The 23,931-nt window shown below is 47.3% G+C and overlaps 2 protein-coding genes across 5 annotated transcripts in view; one reads left to right on the plus strand and one right to left on the minus strand.

The window, feature by feature from the left end:
- The first annotated feature begins 2,428 nt into the window (after nt 1-2,428).
- Nucleotides 2,429-13,106, plus strand: LOC310683635 (taste receptor type 1 member 3-like). Its single transcript, XM_083453842.1, has 7 exons — nt 2,429-2,923; nt 4,124-4,320; nt 5,801-6,104; nt 7,411-8,181; nt 9,603-9,818; nt 10,913-11,033; nt 11,988-13,106. The coding sequence occupies exons 2-7, from the start codon at nt 4,130-4,132 to the stop codon at nt 12,914-12,916; spliced, it is 2,532 nt and encodes an 843-aa protein (XP_083309968.1). The 5' UTR covers nt 2,429-2,923; nt 4,124-4,129; the 3' UTR covers nt 12,917-13,106.
- Nucleotides 9,771-23,931, minus strand: part of DVL1 (dishevelled segment polarity protein 1) — a 99,628-nt gene continuing 85,467 nt past the window's right edge. For 2 of the 4 annotated variants that reach the window (XM_083453937.1, XM_083453938.1), the window contains exon 15: nt 15,988-23,698. In XM_083453937.1, coding sequence (XP_083310063.1) covers nt 23,271-23,698 — 428 coding nt within the window. In that variant the 3' untranslated portion in view covers nt 15,988-23,270. Of the gene's footprint in view, nt 9,797-15,987; nt 23,699-23,931 lie in introns of those variants that run through there. The other 2 variants (XM_083453939.1, XM_083453940.1) reach the window with 2 other exon arrangements.

The raw sequence follows: 23,931 nt of genomic DNA on the forward strand, positions 1-23,931 counted from the left end.
AGTATTACATGTGCCTGTATGGATATTCTATCTAAAACTATTTGCTGACGAAGATTCATCTTTGAAACTGTTGGTTCAATCTGGATATACTGTCTTGGACATCATCCATTGAAAGGCGTTGTTGTGTTCCCCACCAGCAATTCATTTGGTTGACTACTTCTTGGTTATGGACTGATATATATTATTTTGAAGCTGAGGAGTTGTAAATTTTGGATGACATTCTACTACTATAATAACACAGCTACTATATTCATTAGTCACGTGTTGCAGCTATATTTTAGCAGAATGACACACACACACCCTGGCATCTGCTCATGTGGGATGGGAGCCTTTGCATCTACAGTTGTATGTCTGAAATAGTGTGCATCTGGAGGCTCAGTTCATACGTCATACAAGGCTACTAAAGGGTGAGACTAGTCAACAGGTGTGACATTGGAGGTGTGACCATTATGCATTGGGACACACGGATGGGAACCTCTGCATAGGGGTGCAAAAGAGTTAAAATTCCCATTCATCAGTGCCAGGGGCTGGACTAAGGAGGCTGACCCTTCCCAAGAAGAGGACAGTATAGATTTAGATCAATGGTTTGCAGAAGGGCATAGTTCAGAGGGCAGAAGCTGGGAAATATTGGAAGAGGAACAGAAGGAAGAATAAGAAGAAGCACCGGAGAGAGACAGCTGACAGACTCAGTGTCCTTGAAGAGCATTCCTGACCCCCCTTCTCCCACAACTAGATGGGCATTGAGAGTAGAAGAACAGAGAGCTCAGTGGCAAAAGGCTCAGATTAGCCAATGCAGGACTGGCGTAGATTAGGGGAGGGACTTTACTTGGAGCAATGCCATCATTGCATAGAGACTACATCCCTTTGTCTCACTCTGTGAATACTGAATAAATTACGTAGTAAGGACTTTTCGTGTTATCTGCTTTTTGGGGGGCTGCCACCGGGGGAGGGATGGTAATCCCTAAGCCTTGACCATCAGTGATGTTCATTTGGGCCTCTCTTGTGCCAGACCTATCATGCAAGATTGTTGGAAACATAAAACAGAATAACTCTGTACACACTATCTTGGGTGCTCTGAGTGAGCCAGTGGTGTAACAGTTTGAGTGTCAGATCAGTACCTGGGGGATCAGGGTTCAAATCTTCATTTGGCCAGCTAGTCGCTGTCTCTAAGCCTAACCTATCTCACAGGGCTGCTGTGAGAATAAAGTGGAAGACAGGGAGAGCCTTGGAGGATAGGCAGGATTACATGTGTAGTAACTAAAACACATTTTAATAAAATAAGGGGGATGAAATGTTGAAAGAAGATATGGAAAATAGCAATTATATTTTAAAATATGTATTTTGAGGAGGAAGAATCCTAGACATCCTACCCATTATGTTGCCCACATTTGCCACAAACCAGATGAAACCAGATATGTTTACAGCTTAAAGGCAGCACAAGGGGGCTATTTTCTCACAGAGATTTGAATACACTGGTTGAATCTCTTTGCAAAGAACATGAAAATGAGATGGGATGGTGAAAATGATGCGAGAAAAGCCTCGGGACACCCTCCCCACCATGCAAATAGTTTTGTTTCCAAGTTAAAGCCAATTCACGCTCAAAGCCTCAATGGATATGCAAAAAAGAGATCAGGAAAGGGGACCAGCAATATCACTGCAAATGACAAATGTCACGACAAATTACAGAGTGTTAAGACCACTGAAGACCAACTGAAACACCCCACAGTAGAAGCAAACATCAAGTTTTAACAAGGTAGCTTTAAAAGAACAAAATACCAAACCTATTACCTCCAAGCTGGGGTTAGGGGGCTTACTTGTTTTATACAGATGTTATTATTTTTATTATTATATTTATTACCTGTCCTTACCAGCAGATCCCAGGGTGGGTTACAACTATTTAAAACTCAGAATTGAAAACGGTTAAAACATATTTCAGGACTCGGGAATAGGATGGGTCCTGAAAACACAACATCTCAGGTGTCAAAGAGGCCAGAGTAAAAATATCATGGATGCAGTAACAGTGCATTAGTGGTAAATTTATACGGAACTGTCTACACATCTTTCCACTTTATTAGTTGTTCTGCGATGCTTCCCTAATGCTGCCATATTACGGCCATCTGGAGGGGCAACTCTTCTACCATAGTGCAACTTACGTGAAGTGAGTCCTGATATACACATTTGGGCTTGTGCTCTGCCTAATCCATGCATTACTGCTATTTCCCAAAATACAATTCATTTTAATGTTATTTTGGCTTATAAAATACACATTTTTAAACATATTTTTCGTACATAATGTGCACACATTCGGAGAAGTGCTAATTTTGATAGACAGCTGTGCGTGGGCTCCTGCACCGTTTCAAAAAGTGTGAATGAAGTAGATGGGCATCAAAACACAAAAGCAAATTTATCTTCCCCCTCCCAAGTCCCTACCCACCAACAACCAGCCACTGCACAGCTTACTGGGACTGGGCAGGCGCAGGATTAACTGACCACAGGTTACCAACAGTTCAGCACTGTAGCATTCGTGCTTGCATGTTTGCATGGCAAGGGCAGATAATATTGTTTCGCTAGCTGGATTTGGCCCATGGGCTGCCAGATGGCCACCCACTGTTTCCAGAACATCATGCAAATGATTCATTTTGCTTATGATTTGATTTAATGGCCTCCACCTGCCCTTTCACGGGGCAGAGTCGCCCAGGTACCATTTGTCATTGCGTTCCACTGACTACTATTCAAATGCAACATAATCCCAGGCTTTAAAGCCTTTGCCTAGTGGCCATTGCCTCCAAGATCGCCACCCTAGTCAAGCAGGCAAACAGGATCAATCACAAATGGCCAGAGACAGAAGGGCAGAATGCAGCTTCATGGGCTGAAAATGAGAGCGACCACAAGTATGGATATGAAGCAGAGCAAATAAAGGAAGGTAAGTCTAGTCCTCCTTTCTTATGAACTGACTCCATAGGTAAAGGGACCCCTGACCATTAGGTCCAGTTGTGACCAACTCTGGGGTTGCGGTGCTCATCTCGCTTGATTGGCCGAGGGAGCCTGCATACAGCTTCCGGACCATGTGGCCAGCATGACTAAGCCGCTTCTGGCGAACCAGAGCAGCGCACGGAAACGCTGTTCACCTTCCCACCGGAGTGGTACCTATTTATCTACTTGCACTTTGACATGCTTTTGAACTGCTAGGTTGGCAGGAGCAGGGACCGAGCAACGGGAGCTCACCCCGTCGTGGGGATTCGAACCGCTGACCTTCTGATTGGGAAGTCCTAGGCTCTGTGGTTTAACCCACAGCGCCACCCGCGTCCGAACTGACTCCATAGCCACTTTCAAATAGCTAAAGGGCTGTCACGTGGAAGATGGAAGCACGCTTGTTCTTTCCTGCTCTGGAGGCCCCAAATCAATGGCCTCGAGTTACAAGAAAGGAGATTCTGACTAAACACCAGGAAGAACCTTCTGACAGTATGAGCTGTTTGACAATGGAACAGACCTCCCACGAGAGGTGATGGACTCCTCTTCCTCAGAGGTTTGTAAGCTGAGGTTGGGTGGCCACCAGTCATGTATGATCTAGTTGAGATTCCTGCATTGCAGGGGGGTTGCACTGGGTGACCCCCAAGGTCCTTTCCAACTCTACAGCTCTACGAGAAGAACTACAACAAAACATTTTCTTAATACGAAGTGCACTAACCCTCCCTTTTGCAAGGAAAGCTTGTTTGCTTTATCACGTTTCTTAGTATTAAATTGCTCCATTGTCTCTGCTGTGACAGACCAGTCCCATCAGGCCTCCTGTCCCTCAACCTGGGGGCAAACCATTCCACCAGGCTGCCTCAGTGGGAGAGTCAGGAAGCAGAAAGCTCATTCCATCAAGCACCTCCAGCCCCTGAACTGTGCAGACTGGTCATTATAAGAACAATGGCCCGAGTTCGATTCCCCCCTCTTTCTTCCATGTCTTTCCCAAGATGAGCGCCACAACCCCAGAGTCGGCCACAACTGGACCTAATGGTCAGGGGTCCCTTTACCTTTACCTTACTGCCTTGCATGGTTGTTGTGAATCGCACATGACAAACAGCATGTAAACACTAGGCATAAAACAGAGATCTACCTTCCATTTTCCCCATCACAGGCTAAAATGGCTTTCAGCGCACTGCTTGGGCTCCTGGTTCCCGTCCTTTCCATACAACTGAATGAAGCAAAGGCCAAGTCCCTGTTGACCCAGTTTAGTGCTCCGGGGGACTTTGTCCTTGGTGGGATGTTTGCCTTTCACTCCAAAGTACAGTACCTAAGCCAGGATGTGGAGCTGAAGACTCCCAAGTGTTCCAGGTGAGTAGGACCAAAAGAACCTCAGCAAAATGCACAGTCCACCAAGACTAGAGCTGTAAAATTTCCAGGCATCTGAAGTTATGGAAAAGCACTTTCTCCAACATTTCATTCACCATTGTAAAAGGAAATATTTCAATATCAGTTTCCCCAATTTCTTGACACCTCCCCACAATAATACCTAGGCTGGGAAAACCAGACCACTACCACCCCCGAAATCCACCCTATGGCAGACTTGTTATGAGTATCTCATTCTGGGCTTCCGAACAAGGCAAGGGAGCTGTCCAGCATCAGTTGGTGCTGAACAGAAGAGGAGCTGTCCAGAGGGCACCTAGGCCAGGAACGAGCCTACATAAGTTGTTGCACCAGCAACTTCCAGGCATCCAATTGGGGTTTAAGCATTCCACCTGTCTGCTTCTATCCTTGCCCCCAATGATGACTTTTATAGCCCTAGTCCCTCCTCCCAAGTAGGACTCTGACCAGGCTGCCTCATGTGACAAATTGAGAGCTGTGCTAAGCAGAAGGAGCTTAAGTTTAGACTCCATACCAAACTAGCAAGAATTGTGTGGGGTGAGCCTAATTGGGGACATAGCGAGACTCCCAATTCTTCTGATTTTCTGGCTGAGGCATTGTCTTGTGGAGGTGATCTCAGAGGTTCCCTGGTCCCAGTTTATGCTGCGAGAGGGGATGCTGACATCATTTTCTGACAGTAAGGTCTCATTTGATTCCAGCAAGGCAATGTCCTGACACTGCATAGAGACATGATAGCACCTCTGAGTCAGGCATGCAAAAAGCTTGTCATGTCCAGACTGAAAAGGATAGCTAACTGAGGCTGCTAATTGGAGAATCCATTAGAGCAGGAATAAAGAAAGTGGACTTCCAGATATTGTTGGGCTCCAACGCCAATCAGGCCTGTGTGATCAATTTACTTCAACCCATCTCATCTCTGACTCAACCTTCTATTCGTTTCTGTCATTCCAAGGTGCTTCAACGAAATGGTACGGTCCTAATGGGAAAGGTTGTTCCACCTCAGTAAAATTAGGAGTATGCAGAGTGTTGAGTGTGGCTTCCGAGACTGATTAGAGATCAGATTTCATCTGTAGCAATCACACACATAAGAGATATTTGTAGAGTAAGAAAATAACAAAGCTGCTTATTATAGGAAGTGCATAGCTTGGATAGAGAGGTTTCTAGTTCTAAGCTAACTAATCTAGAGAAGACAAAGGCAGTCATGCATGCTGCTTTGTTCTCAGAGGATAGATCCAAAATGACCTTGAGGTCTGAGAGAGAAGTGTAAGAGGAGGAAGTTGTCAACAGGATGCAATCTAAGGTGTCTAAACTCCTATCTGCTAAACTGAGTTGCACCCAGACTCCCAACAAATTAAGCCCCTTTGACATCAAAGCCCCTCTGACATCCAGCAAAGGAACCTTTGTCATTCACCATCCTTGAAATGATTAACTTTTTCTTAACCGCCTCCCTAAGCTTCGACATTACTGGCTACAAGCGCCACCTGAGCATGCGCTTTGCCATCGACGAAATCAACAACTCGACTTCTCTGCTCCCCGGTGTCAAGCTCGGCTATGAAATCCACAACACTTGCAACAACCCAGCCGTGGCCAACAAGCCCACAATGTCCTTCCTCTCCAAGTACCCCAACCACTATGGCGTGGAGGTGCAATGCGATTATACCAACTATAAGCCTCGAGTTGTCGCCGTCGTCGGCCCCGGCAATTCGGAGCTGAGCGTGCTGGTGGCTCGCTTCTTGAAGTTCCTTTTGATCCCAGAGGTAAGATGGGAAGTGCATTGCACTGGCTCCTATGAAGATCTCTTCCTCCCTTCAAGGAAGAGCCTCCGCTGTTGTGTTTTGAGCAGGATCCAGGGCGCTACGTTGAGGCAGAAGGTTGAGATCTATCTGGGTGGTCGACCAGCAGAATCAAGAATTATGATTATGATAAATTACCTGACCTTCACAGTAAGGTTCCAGGGCGGGTTAAGGTGCATCTAACCACACCATTGTTTTATCTTAGGAAACAAATGAAAGTGCACCTTTTCTCGCAGACTTTTGGATATGGCTATGAGGGACTGAAATAATTCATATATACAGTGGTACCTCGGGTTACATACGCTTCAGGTTACATACGCTTCAGGTTACAGACTCTGCTAACCCAGAAATATTACCTCGGGTTAAGAACTTTGCTTCAGGATGAGAACAGAAATTGCGCAGCAGCGGCGCAGCGGCAGCAGGAGAGCCCATTAGCTAAAGTGGTGCTTCAGGTTAAGAACAGTTTCAGGTGAAGAACAGACCTCCAGAACAAATTAAGTTCTTAACGCGAGGTACCACTGTAATTTGCCACTGCTTAATATGAACTGCATTTATATAGCTGTTTTAATCATTTAATTATCCTGTATTGCAGAGACTGGACTAAATGACCATTCCAACGATGCATTTCTGTGATTCTATGTATGTTATAGGCATTAAGTATGTCTGCTCATTATGTGCCTATGCTTTGTGTCCAATGCTCGTCCTACTCAGAACAGACCTCTTTAAAATAAGGGAGACAGGACTAACTTAGGTTTACAAATTTCAGTGAGCTAACTCTGAATATAACTTAGCTGCATTCTAGCCATAGATGCCCCGACACCCAAATCACTGTTGCTTGCTTGATTGCATTGTGTCAATTCAACGGTTGTTTGAATAACCCAATTTTCATAGCCTCCATCTAAGAAGATAATAACAGCCTGCTAGATTGGGCTAGTGGCTCATCTGGCCCAGAATTCTGTTCTCACAGTAGCCAACCAGATGCCTGTGGGAAGCCCGCCAGCAAGAGCCAATGACAAGAGCCCTCTCCCATCCTGTGGTTTCCAGCAGTGCATATTCAGAAGCATTACTGCCTCCAACCATGGAGGCAGAGCATAGCCGCCAGGGCTAGGAACCATTGATAGCCTTTATCTTCCTCCATGAATTTACCTGCTCCTCTTAAAGTTGGTGGCCATCATTGCCTCCTGGGGGAGTGAGTTCCATAGTTTAACCATGCACCATGTGAATCTGCCGTGAACCTTCCATATCCTCTCTATCTTCCATGTCTCCCCAGATCAGCTACGCCAGTTCCAGCGATAAGCTAAGTGACAGGCAACTTTATCCATCGTTCTTCCGGACCGTCCCCAGCGACCGGATCCAAGCCGACGCCATGGTTCAGCTCCTGAGCAAGTTCAACTGGAACTGGGTGGCCACTTTGGTGACGGACGATGAATACGGCCGCCGGGCTCTGCAGATCTTTGTCCAGCTGGCTCTCTCCAAGGATATGTGTGTGGCCTATGAAGCCATCCTCCCCAGCGACCCGGAGGAAAGCAAGAGGAAAGAGGAGCTGTCCAAAATCGCCGACCAGCTCCAGAGGTCCAACATCAATGCCACGGTGATCTTCGCGCAACCGAGCAGTGCGGAGGCGCTGCTGAGGGTGGTGCTGAGCAGGGGCATCACTGGCAAAGTGTGGATCGCCAGCGAGTGCTGGGCAACCTCGCCCATCGTTGCTCATATTCCGAACCTGGCGAGAATAGGAACCATCATCGGGGTGGCGATAAAAAGCGGGGAGATGCCTGGGTTCAGAGAATATGTGAGGAATGTCGTGGCAGATCCTGGCAGGGACCAGAACAGCTCTGACACCAGTGAGGGGGATGAGCAGTGCTCTGATTGCAGCTCTCTGACTCTTGCCAACTTCTCCGCAGACACCGATCACGCTAGGTTCTACAGCACATTCAACACCTACAAAGCGGTCTACGTCATCGCCCATGCTCTCCACCAGCTGCTTCAGTGCAATGCCACAAGCAAGTGGTGCAACATGAGCAGAGAGGTCTACCCATGGCAGGTGAGTGAGGAGGAAGCAGTACAGGGTTACCTGCAAGGGCTGTGAGTTTTATTGGCTTTGGTCATTGTGAAAGGACTCTACGCTCTCTCTCTCCTCCTACCTGAGTTATTGAAACCCAGGCTGAGGAACAATTTTTTTATTTATTTTTTAGCTTGAGACTTGTGTTCTTTTCTGGGCAACCACCTCAGGGTCACATGGCAGTGGAAGGTGGAGCCACGAGCAAAAAGTGAGTGGGGCAACTAAATAAAATGTTACCTTTGCACAGTAGGCTAGTTTTTACGTATGTCCACAAACCCCTGTCCACCCACCATCCAGACAAGCATGAGTTCAAGGGCACATTCCACTTAAGCATAAACGCTAAGTCCTCCTGAACCTTCCAGAGAAGAGGAGGGCAGTATATATTTACAACAGTGGTTTGCAGAAGGTCATAGTTCAGAGGCTGAAGAGGGGAGAAGATGGGAAGTATTGGGAGAGGGCTAGGAGGAGGAAGGAGCAGCAGAGGAGAGACAGCTGACAGACTCAGTGACTTTAGAAAGCATTCCTGACCCCCTCCTCTCCCAGGACCCGGCGGTTATTGACAGCAGTAGAGTAGATCTCAGAGGCAGAAAGCACAGATGAGCCGGTGCAGAGATGATGTATAATAGGAGAGACGGGGGGGGGGGGACTTTATTTGAAGCAACACCATTATCTCTCTTTCTGAGACTATTGAATAAAAGACTTGGTAAGGACTCTTATTGTTTATCTGCTTCTTGGCTGACACTGTGGGAGGGATCGGATTCCCTGAAGCCTGACAGAAAGCAGCCACTGTAAGGGTTTCAATCCTCCAAACTTTGGAAGGGCTGCGTTTACTCCAGTCATCTCAGAAATCCCATTAGACTCCCTGTTCTCATGTAAGCACACCTGCCCATTGGTGGGTCGGGGTTACAGCCAGCTTTATAAACCTGCTCCAGCTTCACCCCTGACCTCCCATCCCTTACAGCAGCAATGCACTTAAATTCGTTAGTTTTTATACTACCAGTTATCTGGTCAATCGAGGGCCCCTAAGTCATAAGCACATCATTGCCCAGCTGAGGGTGGTAATACCTAGTGTCCTCACCAAAGGGAGATTGCCCACACACCTGCCTAGTTTGGTTTTGCAAATCTTTCGTATTTGGAGAACAAGAGTGCAAGAACAGCCTCGCTGGATCCGGCTGAAAGCGCATCTCATCTGACATCCTGTTCTCACACTAACCAGATGCCCATGGAAAGCATCCATAAATCGTGTGTTGCATCAGCGGTGAGGAGGCAGTATAGAGGAGCTTATGCTTTTAATAAAAAAAATAACTAGAGGCTTCGATGTGCCTCCAACCCTCTGCTGACACCCCCCTCACTTAGGGTTTTAAATAACTACAGTTCTTCGGGTTCTTCTCTTTGTTTTGCAGCTCCTGGAAGAAGTCGCTCGGGTCAACTTTACCATCAATTCTCATCTGGTTCATTTCACCAAGTCGGGAAATCCTCTAACAGGTTACGACCTGATTTACTGGGATGCGACCACACATGGAAACCACGAGTTTGTCAGTTTCGGTAGCTACCATCCCCTGCAGCCTCAGCTCAACATCAGCAAATCAAAGATCCGCTGGAACACAAAGGAAGGGAAGGTTCGCACTAAGTTGTTTATTCACTACTTACATACCTCTTGGCTTCTAAACAAATCCTCCTTTCTGCAAATGGTGGTGGCAGTTTTCATCTTCTGTCCCTATTAAGTCCAAGCTCTGTTTAAACAGAACTAGGTTCTCTAGGCCTACTAAAGACATTTTCTCATCCTCCTCATCTTTATCCTTAAAGGTCCACATCCTTCTCTTCCTACTGCTCCTCACAAGTCAGCTGGCTTTCTTCCAGCAAGATTTTTCAGGCATAAGGACTAGAAACATAAGGGAAAAAATTTAGAAAGAAAACAGAAAGAAAATCTCAGGCTGCTGACTTTTATTGCCCAGTATTCAGTCCTCAGTTTGGACCATCCAGTAATAGAAGCTTCCCCTTCCCATGATGGCATCAGTGTTGGGCGCTAGCATATTCAGGAAGCTGTCGAGGCCCCAGAGCTCTCAAAGGGTTGCTGTCTGCTGGATCCAGTTTCTGCTCCTTGCTGCAACTTGCAGTGGTGGTCTTCCATCTTGTCACTACCTATTTGCTTCCTCATCTACTGGCTTGTGGGGACAGATGGACAGCTAGAGGAGGGGTTGCCAACACAGCGCTCCTGGGCACAATGACAGCCTTTTGGTCTTCCTCTGGCACCTTTGAGGCCCTCACTCACTGCTCCCTGTAGAGGTGCTGAGGGTGGCTACCATTTTGTCCCTTGAAAAGTACATAGAGATGGAGGAAGTTGGAAGAGTGGCAATCCTTCCCACCTCCTCTATCACCTTTAGGTGCGCTTCAATGCTTAGATTCATTCTACTAGATATACCTTGGGATAAACGGAGTGTGCTTGCTTTCTCTCTGTCACTTGTGTTGTAGCTGGGTGAAGGAATGATCCAGGGGAGCAGAGAAAGAAGAGATCAGAGTGGATGGCATCTATGGCATTTCCTTAAAAAAAAAGTCCAAGTATATTATGGGCCTAAAAGGATTGGCAACCCCAGATGTAGAGGAAAGGGGGGGCGCTAGCTTGTTTTGACGGGGTTTCCAAAGTGGTGGTGGGGACAGCACAGTCCACTGGAGTGGGGAAATACCTTTTGTTTGTTTCTTTCATTTCCTAAAGCCCCCCATATCAAGATGTACACAGGAGTGCAAACCGGGGCAGAAGAGATGGCTGAGAGGAGAACACAATTGCTGCTTTCTGTGTGAAGACTGTCCTGCAAATTACTTCCAGAACAAAAACGGTGAGCTGGAGTATTTTCAGATGTGCCAAGGGCGCCTACTCATTCAACAACTGTACATTGGCAGCAAAGTTTTGAACCAACGCATCTTTCTTCTTTTTGCCTTATCAATAATTTTTGCTCCTGTTCATGTTCCCCACCCTGTGTTCTGTTCTTACATTTTAAGTAAGAATGATGAGATGCATTTTTAGCCAATTAACTATGTTTGCATGATAATGAACAATAGAAAGGATGAGGGAGTAAACTTTGTCTCAGGTGGTGCATGTAAGATAAGGTGAAAAGGTAAAGGACCCCTGGATGGTTAAGTCCAGTCAAAGGCGACTATGGGGTTGCGGCACTCATCTCGCTTTCATGCCGAGGGAGCTGGCATTTGTCCATAGACAGCTTTCTGCGTCTTGTGGCCATCATGACTAAACCGCTTTTGGCGCAACAGAACACTGTGACAGAAGCCAGAGTGCACAGAAATGCTGTTTACTTTCCCGCCACAGCGGTACCTATTTATCTACTTGCATTGGTGTGCTTTCGAACTGCTAGGTTGGCAGAAGCTGGGACAGAGCAACAGGAGCTCACCCCGTCGCACAGATTTGAACCGCTGACCTTCTGATAGGCAAGCCCAAGAGGCTCAGTGGTTTAGACTACAGCGCCACCTGTGTCCCTTTTGGTAGTGCATGGGAGGCTTTGTCTTAGAAGAGGCATCTTTTAATCTCTCTCTTACACACAAACATGACAGGATGCTTCTTTTGGAACCATCGTAGAAGAGGTATTCCTTCTTCTCCTACACACAATGACTGTCACCTGAAGACTGTTTTCTTTTTTTAAAAAAAGTGCTGGCATTAAAAAAGGATCAGACTAATCAGGGGAAGGGCAACTTTTCAGCCAAACAAACTGGGTTGCATCCAACATAGTTCTACTCAGCCTCCTCCCCTTCCTGCCTAATCAACTATTCTTCTCATCCAGATCCCCATGAATGCACCCCATGCCCTAGAGAGAAATGGTCTCCTCCGCAGAGCACCACATGCTACGACAGAGCTGTTGAATACCTGGAGGTGACCGACACCCTCCCCATCAACATGGTGGCCTTGACGGTCTTGGCCATGGCCCAAATGGCCATTGTCACTGGCATTTTGGCCAAGCACCGTGGCACCCCGGCCATGCACTTTGTCGGTGGCTTCCCCACACTCTCCATTGTCCTCTCCTCAACCTGCTTCTGCAGCAGCTTCTACTTATTCGTCATCAAGCCCACCTCGATGGTCTGCAAGCTCCGGCAGCCCCTCTTCTTCTCCAGCTTCACCATCAGCTTGGCCACACTGCTTGGCAAGACACTCCAAAGCTCAGGGCTCGGCTGGACCTTGAAGAGGCCTAAGCTGAGGAAGCACCTGATGGGCCTCTGCATTCTCCTCAACATAGCCATCCAGGGCCTCCTTTGCCTCGTGTGGTATTTCTGGAACCCTCCTTCCTTGGAGGAGAGCACCGAGCTGGAGAAGACCATCTTGGTGCAATGCCGGGACAGCTCCTTCCCGGGCTACAGCCTGCTCCTAGCCCATGACTTTGGTCTGGCTGCCGTCTGCTGCCTCTGCACCTTCATGGGGAACAACTCGGACCAGAGGAACGACAAGGCCGCCAAGTCCATTAGCTTTGCAATGATCCTCATCCTCATCATCTGGACACTCTTCGTGCCCACCTACGCCACCTCCCAAGGGAAGTTTGTCTCCCTGTTCCAGGTCTTTGCTGGCCTGGCCAGCATCTTTGCCATCTTCGGCTCCTACTACTACCCAGTGTGTTACATCCTTCTCTTCGCACCCCACATGAACACAGACGCCCACTTCCGCTGCCTGCCCCAGAACCCTCCAGCAGACGGCAAGCCGGATGCTCCAGAAACCAAGTAACATAGGGAGCAGAGCTGTCAACCATCCCTTCTTATTTGGCTGTAAAGTTCCTTATCCCAGTGCTGTGTCCCGCTGCTGTCCCTTATTGATGATGTCCCTTAAATTTCTAGGGTTTCAAAGGAAGCAGCTCTTCTCCCTCCCTGCAGGCCAGGGAGGAGGGAGGCTCCAACTGTGTTGCTTGGCTGCGTTGCTCACCCAATAAGGAGTCTAAGAACGACTGGGGGGTGGAGCTTGCATGCCTTGTGCCGATCAAATTGGGCGCGTTGCCTGGGGACTCGCCTTTGCTCAGTGCTTCCCAGCGGAGAGGTGACGGTGGTTTTCCTTGCTGCATCCCCTTTGCCGGGTTGCTGCACTGTGGGAACCACCGCTTGAGGCTTTGTTTGGCTGCTGGCTGGGCTTTCTGCCTTTGGTTGGAGGGGCTCAGAAGTTCAACATACCTGTGATCTGAAAATCCCTTATTTTGGCTGCTGATCCCTTATTTTCGAGGCTGCTGGTCCCTTATTTTCAAATCTGTAAGTTGACAGCTATGGTAGGAAGTGGGAGAAGACTGCCGGCTTCCCACTGGGGCATCCTGTCAGCCACTGTGAGAACAGGATGCTGGACGAGATGGGCCATTGGCCTGATCCATCAGGGCTCTTCTCACATTCTTATGTCTCCAGCTGTTGGGGACTGCAACCCCCATCATCTCTGACCACTGGTCCTGCTAGCTAGAGATGATGGGAGTTGTAGTTCAACAGCAGCTGAAGACCCAAATTTGAGAAACACTGCTCTAGATAGTGCTGGACTCCACTATTTCCACCCTACCCCTGGTTATTTACCATGGTGGCTGGGGCCAGCATCCAACCTCTGGAGAACCACAAGTTCATTCCTACTGTAGGAATTAGAGCAGATATCTCTACCCTGATGTCCCCCGGGCATTGTTAGATTACAGCTCCCATCCTCTCTAATTCCCTTGGTCAGGCTGGTTGCGGTTGATGGAATCAGCCGTTAAGTCACAGACTCATAAGCACATTTGACACAGAACTCTGGCTCAGCGAGGACGTGAAGTGGTTCTTTGGCTACGTTTCAAGGAGGTTCTCACTGCATCTATTAGCAGCAGTTCCAGCAGGCTGCAGAAACGAAGGAGGGGGAAAACAGCACAGTCTACCATCGGCAGTGCCAGAGCGGGGCAAACACAAACACTCTAAACAAGGAGCTTGCCTTAGGGCCATATCCCCTTGTGGGCAAACTTCCGTCAGTGATGGACGGAGCCTGAGGCAAAAATGGGCAGATGAACAGGTGACTTACCTTCATATATTCTCTGTTGTTACATGCAGAAGTCAGTGGCTTCTCCACGTGTGTGTGTGTTAGGATATTTCCTAACATCCTCCCCCTTTCCGTGTAACCTGTAGTACCTGTGGTTCAACCCAATTGCAACCAACAGGTAATGGAGACCAGGAGACGACGTGGAGGCATGATGACCTTTGTCTCCCTGGCAGTATTCCAACAGTGCACACACACACACACACACACACACACACCCCTCTCTATCCACGCCAGTAAAAGATATGACCACGGTTCACAAATTTGTTCCTGAGAAGGGTGCAGAGCAGAGCCAGAGAGGATTGTTGCTGGGTTGTAACCCAGGAAGCAGAGACATCACCTTGCCAACAAAGGTCCGTATAGTTAAAGCTATGGTTTTCCCAGGAGTGATGTATGGAAGTGAGAGCTGGACCATAAAGAAGGCTGATCACCGAAGAATTGATGCTTTTGAATTATGGTGCTGGAGGAGACTCTTGAGAGTCCCATGGACTGCAAGAAGATCAAACCTATCCATTCTGAAGGAAATCAGCCCTGAGTGCTCACTGGAAGGACAGATTGTGAAGCTGAGGCTCCAATACTTTGGCCACCTCATGAGAAGACTCTCTTCGTGAGAAGAGAAGACTCCTTGGAAAAGACCCTGATGTTGGGAAAGATGGAGGGCACAAGGAGAAGGGGACGACAGAGGACGAGATGGTTGGGCAGTGTTCTCGAAGCTACCAGCATGAGTTTGACCAAACTGCGGGAGGCAGTGGAAGACAGGAATGCCTGGCGTGCTCTGGTCCATGGGGTCACGAAGAGTCGGACAGACTAAACGACTAAACAACAACAACCCAGGAAGAGCCCTAAGAGCCCTAAGATTCTTCAACTCCGTTATCTTCTTGGATGCAGTATCTATTCTGTGTTAGGCATTACCCTTTCTCTTGTTCAGTTTTAAGCTGTTAAACCAGGTTGGTTTATTTGCATTGCTTCATACAAACTTGTACATACTGATTCAAACTGTTGTGCTTAATTCTTCATTTGGTACTCTGTGAGCTACTTTGGGCACAGTTCTGAAGGAAAGCGGCACACAAATAAATGCACAATGATCTAGTTGGATGTAATCGAACATTTCCTGTCTCTTTCCTATATGCTTCACGTGGTTTAAAAAGGTGTGCAATGCTGTTAACTTGACCCAAGCCTTTGGGACAGGTTTGGATGACAATGCAGGTGAAGGTGTTGGGACTTCACACACTTACATGTGCAACTTTAAAGGTGCTTCTGCAAGAGACAGAATCGGAGGTGTGGCACACACATAGCCTAATATGCCCTCTGATTCCCTAATCCATTTGGGCAAATGGGCCACTGCTTCACCAACTTCAGCCTGCCCTAAGCCAGCCCCCACCTGACAACCTATTGAAGGGGTGGTCCTGCCTGCCAGCTTCCTCCTCTTTAAGCTTAGTGTTTTCCTCCTAGAACTTAGCAGGGAGTAGGAGGATGAGGACAAAACTAGAATGAGTTGGCTTTCCTTGTCATGGGCTCTGGCGCCACCTACTGTTCGTCTCCCTGACGTCTGCCCTACCAGTCCGAATGGGCACCAGCCACCAATCCCCTGAAGAAGAAACAACCTTGGGCTATGAAGAAGACCCATAACTGCATCAGGACAAAGCAAGATTGGACTGCCAGCCAGGAATAAGTTACGGTGCTTGCAGAATATGAAATATACAGTACACAACACACACACCTCTCAAAATAAAGTATCACCCCAAATAAAGGAACGACAGGAAAGTGCATTTGTCACGTAAAAATTAAAAGCTTTTTTTTAGTGTTTAAAATAGCATTTACACATAAGCTGCTATATATTAACTATACAGACACTTGAATTTTAATACAATATCTACAAAAAAGAAAGAATTCAATTATGAAATAGACATGTAAAATGGGGAAACAGTACGGTTCACACTGCCCAAAGGTTGACCTTGGGAACTGAACCACTTCTAGGACATTTGAGAGTGATAGGGAGTAAAGATTCTCCCCACCTCCAGTCATTACTTAAAATCATTTATTTTAAATTGTTTTCCTCTACTGTACATAAATTCTTTACACATCTTTCTAATCACTGATTAGAATTAAAACCATTCTTTTGAAGTTACTCACTACAATCCAGATAAACGAAATTTTAAAAAAGCCAAGGGGTGAGTCCATCTAGTGGATTAACAGCAGATCCACACCATTCAAAGTTCATAGATCCTACAATGCAGGAATAACAGCTAAAGGATTCCTGGCATAGAATCACGGAATTGTAGAGTTGGAAGGGACCCCAAGGGAGTTGAAGGGGTGTGCATTTAAAAGCACATGACTTTTCCCCAAAGGATCCCAGGAACCTCAATCTGTTAAGGGTAGTGGGAATGATAGCTCTGTTGGGAGGGAAACAACACTTCCCAGGGTTGACTGGGGGAAGCCATGTGCTTCAAACAGATGGTGTGGATCTGCCCGAAAACAGAACAGGAACAAAAGCAAGACTGGCCTAAGGTCAATGACAAGGCAGTGGGGCATGTTTGTCCAATTACAGTCAGATTAAACAATCATGGGTGGATCACTCTAAAAGAGTGTAGAAAGAGCACAGAACCACAGGGACACAGCAAGTGAACCATTTTAAACATGGGCGAACCATTTTCAAGGTTGAAGACCAATGTACCCCCTTAAAAATGGGTTGGGCCAACTTAAGGCAGCTACCTATGTTACACCTGCCATCAACCTAACAGCTATTTTGGAATTTGGAAGCTTCTAAGAATCCCTAACAGGTCCACACAACTGTTGCAAGGCTGTCCCCTGCTACATAGGTGGTATCATTGTATTATCTATGTGTGTCTATGCCTGTATCTATCCACGGGGGTGTTGCAGATCTTACGATTCACGAAGCAAATAGTTGTGCTATTCTAAACGCTTGCTCATGTGAGTTTTGCCGTAAGTACTGGAGATATAAAGTTGTAACCAATGTTTGTTTTACTCAAGAGAAGACCCTACCCCTATACTTAATGCACAAGACACAACATAGTTCCATCAATTTCAATGGGTCTACTCTTCAGTAAACCTTGACTGGATGTAACCCCATTTAACTATATATCCACAAGAAGAAACGGCTGGTCTTTGCACTCCTCTTCTTGGAGATTTGCACCCTCAGAGTAAACTGATTGGTGACTCTTAACATCTCTTTTGGGATGTCTGCAAGGAAGCTGAGCTGCCTAGGAAGGAGCCCTTGGCAAGTTCACCGCATCTGATGACAGCATCTCTGCTAGGGGGCACCGCAGTTCGGTGGTCAAGCTTTGCACGCAGACGGTCCAGGTTTCAATCCTTGGCATCTCCAGTTAAAAATGGTCAAGTGCTCGACGGAAAAGACCACAGACCCTGGTGAGAATTGCTGTTGCAGTCAGAACAGGCAGTGCATCTACTTTATCCAGCTTAGCACCGTCTACTACACTGACTGGCAACAGCTCTCCAGGCAGAAGAACTCTCCTAGCCTTAGCTGGTGGATTGAGCCGGCAATCTGCGAACTGAGCCTGCAATCTTCATGCAAAGCAGAAGCTCTGCCACTGAGCTGCTAACCTTCCCCAGAAACCAGCTGTTGATGAATAACCACAGTGGCAGGGAAAGTGCTTTGCGGGGTGCCCAGTCCCTTACCGTTGCTGTGTCGGGAAATCCTGGAGAGCTGCTGCCAGTCAGAGCAGATGGTGCTGGGCTAGATATAGCAATGGCCTGAGCTGGAGATAGGCAGCTTTATATTATTCTGAGACTTTTCCCTGCCACCGTAAACCAAAGATGTGAAGTGGTGGCAGGAAACAGACATGGGCTAGTGTAGCCATCAGAGTGGACCTACTGAGATTGATGGACCTAAGTTCATCGTGCCCATTAAGTTCAATGGGTCTACTCTGAGGAAGGCTGGCACTCGAGACAACCCATGGATGCCCTGCAAAAGCACAATTCCCAAGATTATTATTTTTATTTGGGGGGGGGGGAGGTTGCTATCACTGCTGCTCCAAACAGTTGAAAGATGAGCATGCAGTTGTGGAGAGTGTGTGTGTGTGTGTGTGTGTTGGGCAGAGTAAGCAGGTGATTGCAAAAAAGCAGAACCGTTCTCACGATTGTCACTATGATGTCACAGCCTTTCTCACAAAGCATGCCATTGCCACCACATCCAAAAGCACAGACCTGATAACACTTTGTCATTTTGACTGGCTTGACATTTTTAACTTACACCCGCACACACACAAAATGGAAAGAGGAAACCGAAACATATAGAGGCTATTCCACATGACCCCAAAGTAGAAGTGCTAACACAGCCTTGTCCAAATTTCTGATAGCTGTGATGCTTCCGTGTATTATTATTATTTTTAATACAAGCTGGCAGAAAGCGGCAGTCACTCTCACCATGGCCCAAAGCTTTGTTTTTAAGTGTCTCTTCGTTTGGGATCCCTTTCCGACTCTACAATTCTATCTACGATGTGGGTGTTCCTCCTAATTCAAAAGAAAAGCCCAGAACAGCAGCTTATGCAGATACATATGAGGCAACCTCCCATGACAGCAGGCCAGTTGTGCTGCGTCTCCTTTTTGGGAGCTAGACGCTGTATGCGGAGATGCACCAAAATGACATGCTCCCAATGGAGGCTATTTGGAAGGAGGAAAGCTGAGATCTTTCTCATCCAGAGATGCAACAGGCATCCTCAGCCAAAAGCAGTGAGCTCTGCGATGGCATTTCTCCATTAGGTGTGTGGATCAAGAAGCCACTTCCAGTGCACAAGTTATTTGCCTTCCGAGGCTCCCCATCGTATCTCTGGATGAGTCCGTAGTCTTAGTTTACTTCTTTCTCATCAGCCTCCACTGGGTTTGGGCAATTGTCTCTGTCAATTAGGTGTATGGATCAATGCCCCAAGACCAGTGGAGGCTGATGGGAAGGAAGGAAGCCAAAAGCGGCAACTCACACGTAGCCAGTGAGCACCCTCCTCCTCCGGCGTGTCCTGCGGGCTGCTACAGGAACTCTTTGACAATGTACATTTGCTCATATGATGCCAAGAAACATTAACACGCTTAATTATTTTAGTTAATTTATTTCTCGCCACACAAGTAGCCATCCAAACGGCTCCAGCCCAGTTTGGAAATTTCAGTGCTAGCAATTTTATTCTGCTGCAGAAGTTTGTTATAGTAGCAATTGTACCTTTTCCTGTCCATTGATAAGCACTGCCATCTATATTCAACTGCCAAGCAAGTGCGCCATGTTTTGTAGATCATAGAATTCTGCATTCTCGCTCAGCTTTTTAAAAAGCATTTTAAAGAAGTTCTAGCTCTCATCGTTGAGAAGCCGAGCTTGAAAACATAAGCATGTGGACTGGAAGTCAGCAAAACCGTTAAGTGATGCGGAAGTGAGGGTGGGTGGTGGGTACAGGAAAGACCACATCCACACCATACATTCAAAGCACTATGATACCACTGTAGACAGGCATAGCTCCCCCACAGAATTCTGGGAGCTGTAGTTTTTAAGGGGTGTGTTGTTAGGAGACCCTCCCATTCCCTACTGTAGAGCTACATTTCCCAGAGCGGGAACACAAAATGACCAAGCCAAACCCGGGAGGAGGGCAGTACTGGGTTCGTTCACCCTCATGCACAGTAGAAGCTAGTTCATGAAGACGTATGGGGCACTGCCCCACCAACTTCAGATGCCTTCAATCCACCTGCCTATATCTCTTTCTTACAACCAGTCCAAGGACTGCAAAGGACTTTAAAAAAAAAATGGTAAAGACCAACATTTCTGACACTTCAAAAAGCTTGCTGCTGTGTGCAAAACATTCTCATTTCTGAAGTCCAGCGATCCGCCAGCATTTGCGCCAGGCCAGACTGTGGATGCTGTAGCTCAAAGTACAGGAAAACACTCATTTAAAAATGAAAAGGGGGGGGGGGGGCTCACAGAAGACAGCCAGCAGTCCACATGAGTATTTGGGGAGGGGGATGGACGGATAGCGAATGAGAAGGCCGGTCCCCCCCCCCTTTCCTCCTGATGAGCAAGCTATAAAGAGACAGGCCAGCTTGCACACAGTACACACAATGGGAAGTATTACAGGCTCAGTGCTATCAACACAGCTTATAAAACCAATGGTCAGTTAAGTGCTTAAATCTCAAATCGCCCGGAAGAAACAAATAGGGCGAAAACAGATAAAATACATGTGACAGAGAATGCAGCAACTTGTAAACCTGGGGGTTGCATCTCACCTTTCTCATTTGCCTAGAACATGGACACTCCATGCCAATCAAATACTATATCAACACTATACCTTGTCCATCTTAATGAAGAATCAGGTGGGCATTTTGGCTCTGCAATTTATTTTTTAAGCAGCACTCACATAGCGTTCAATACTTGTCCACCTTTCACTTTACTCACCTCTCCAAAAGAGAGTCAGGAATATTTTTACAAAGTTGAGGTGTGTTTGTGTGATCATGGTGTCACTAGTGGGTACTAACCGATAGGCACCGACCACACTTTTCTCCAGTGTTTCTAGAACTGGTTTGTTCTTGGTGGTTATGTGGCCTTTGTTCATAGATGCAGAAAAATGTATGTATCTATGTATGTATGTATGTATGTATGTATGCTTTCATGTCAGAAAAAAAACCCCCACAGGTTTTCAAAACCACACTCACCACGCTTAAAATTTCATGTCTGTTTTTGATCTTCTTTGGTGGCAATCTTGGAAGTTCATGCCCATCATTTATATGAAGTGCTACAACAATAGCCCAGCAGAGATGCAGAACAAGAACGGCAGCTGGTTGTCACTCCAGGACAAGAATGGGGGAAGTGTAGCCCTCCAGATGTTGCTGAACCACACCTGTCATCTCTGACCATGCTGGCTGGGGCTGATGAGAGCTGGATTCCAGCAACATCTGGAAGACCACAGAATGCACCCATCCCTGCTCCAGAACGAGAAGTGAAAACAGCACCAGGGAGATGTAAAACTGTCCAAACAGTAACAATGGTTGGGCAAAGTTTAAGTGGTTTCCCTCCTAAGGGAAAGCCAGCTTATTCAAGTTCATTCACTCAGTGATTTTCACTATCTCAATCTATTGCAAGACAGTAGTAACCTCAAACATCCACATACATTGTACAGGTTTTTGAAAGAGATCGTGAAGAAGTGCTAAGCAATCCCACTTTGCAATCCTAAATTTCAAAAAGGATCCACCATTATCTAGGGCAAGGCTGCGGAACCTGCGTCCCACCGGAGTTCTTCAGAGTCTGATTCCCATCAGTCCCCATCCAGCATGGCCAACATCAGGGTTGATGGGAGTTGTAGTCCAACAATATCTGGAGGGCTGCCGATTCTCTGTCCCTGACCTAGGTCAACCACAGAGTGAAGGAAAGTATATCAAGTGACACACAACCCCTGCTTCCCATTCTCATTTGGGTGGCAGGTCTATGACACAGATATGGGGAATTGCTCAAGCAGTAAGTCCGTACTTTGCTTGGCACTGGTCAGAACACAAACAGCTACATTTGATTGGCATTTCAAGCTTCCCATCGAAGGACTGGGGCCACTTGAGTCCAATGCCATCTCTAAACAGGGTATGTATCCCATCACTGCAGTATTCCTGAGGGATGCCTCTCCAACCTTACGAATCCTTCAAGGTGGTCCTGGCGTCATTCTCTATTCTTAACATGGTGCATTTTGATGCTTAAAGTTACTGAACAGGTAGGTAATTTCCCCCTCTACCCTGCACACAAATTTGGAAGCAGGTGGTAACGGAAATGTCCGTCAGCCCCACGTGACTCTTGTGTGTATCAGCTTCTAATGGTATGTGACAGTCACTGTCACATTTATTTTTAACAGTGCTGTCATTGTTTTAAATTGGGTATGTAACCAGAGTCAGATCTTGCTGTTTGCAAACACTTAGATGAAAAGCCACTGGGTGTAATGAAAGGCCAAGTTGAATTTATTCCTGCTTTCTTATACAGAAAGCAAGCTGGACACTGAATCCCTTTTCTCTGGCATCAGCTGCTTTTGCCTTCAGTGCAGGGGGGAAGCGAATGCTAGCAGCTGATGCCGCAGAGAAGAGAGCAGAGCTGAGAGATTGATTCCCTTGTTCCCTTTAGCAAAGAGAAACAAGAAACAGTGAGCGTGAGCAAACAACGGAGGCAGGAGCAGAACTTGCCCAAGGTGGACAGGGGACCTCTTGGCCCAGCTGCCTGTGGTAACTGGCAGACACTTCGTAGTTTCATGGTTCGGAGAAGTCCAGTGCACAATTCAAACCTGAAGAAGGGCATGGAGGGAGAAGCACAAAGTGCCCAACTCTCTACCAAGTGAGTTATTTCCCCCTTTTTTAGGGCAATCACATGGTGTAGATCCAGGCACCATGTAGCGTGCAAACAAGGCCTGGATAGTAAAATGAAGACAGGAAGCAAAACCTTGGCACAGAGCCAGATCTTCACTTATGATTGGATACAGGACTCCCATAATGCACCACTTGCAGACACACCTTAGATTTTATGGCTACTGGCTAGCACTGTCCTTTTCATAGCAAAAGAAGAAAGGTCCCCCCCACCCACAGATGGAAATAAAGTAACCAGAACATTTTTTAAAAACAAAAGAAGGTGCAAATATGCATGACTGGAGAATTGTGTGTTGTTGCTTTTTAAAAGCACTATATAAAATGCTATTTCTTGATTGAGAACACAGTATAATTGCACTGGGGAGAGGATGCCACAGATACCAAAGCTCATTAGGGTATGTGAAGAGAACACCAATCAATCACATTGGTCAGGGTAGGGGAAGCAGAAGGAGAATTAAAAAAAGAAAAGAAAAAGATTCCACTGATTTGCAGATATCTAAGTTTCCAGGATTTCTGTTCCTCGTTTGCTTGCAAACATCAAGAGTCAGGAAGGCGTGACATGCAAAGGACAGGACAGTCCAAATAGTTCCCCCCCCCCATCTCTCTGTCTCCACCCCTATTTCTTTTCCAGTGTCAATTTGCAAACTTAAAAAAGGAACCCCAAGAAAACAAACCCTCCGCACAAGAGTCTTTTGAAGGCACTTCTTGTTCACATAATGTCAACGAAGAATTCGCAAGGGTTGCCCATGGCCTTCTGGAACGACTGGCGGCTGCCGGTCAGCTCGGGAGGGACGGAGGCGAGTTCCCGCACGGGGGGACCCCCAGGGGGCCCACTTGTCCCATAGACTTTGGGGCCCAGCTTGGGGAGGCTGCAGAGCGGAGGAACGCCCGGAGGCCCGTGCGAATGGCGGCTGTGTGGGCTCCTCTCGCTGGGGGCAGCAGAGGCGCGGCTGTGGTGGCTGAGCTGGCTGAGCTGGCTGGCCGGCCGCTCGCGCCGAAGGACGCTCCCTGCTACCCCGCTCCGGGCAGTAGGATCCGATTCGCTGCCACTGCCGGCTGACTTGCGGTCCTTATCCCGAGCCAGGGTCCTCCGGCTTTTCTCGCTGTTGCTTCGGTTAGAGCCGCTGCTTTTACTTCCTGGGGGGAAGGAGGGAAGGGGGTCAGTGAAAGGGGAGAGAAACGCAAGTGGCACGTCGCCCACGCTTCTGATCAGCGGCGAAGAAATAACAGATGAAGCAGTAGGTCCCGCACGATGTTCGCATGCGATGGATGGCTACAGGACTCGGGTGAGCACAACTGCCGGGGCAGAAGCGGGTGTAACTTTTTGTCATGCATGGATGTCCAGAAACCACACTGAAAGCCTCGTAGAA

This window comes from Podarcis tiliguerta (genome assembly GCF_965153285.1).
Source record: "Podarcis tiliguerta genome assembly, chromosome: 8".
Taxonomy (NCBI): Eukaryota; Metazoa; Chordata; class Lepidosauria; order Squamata; family Lacertidae; genus Podarcis; species Podarcis tiliguerta.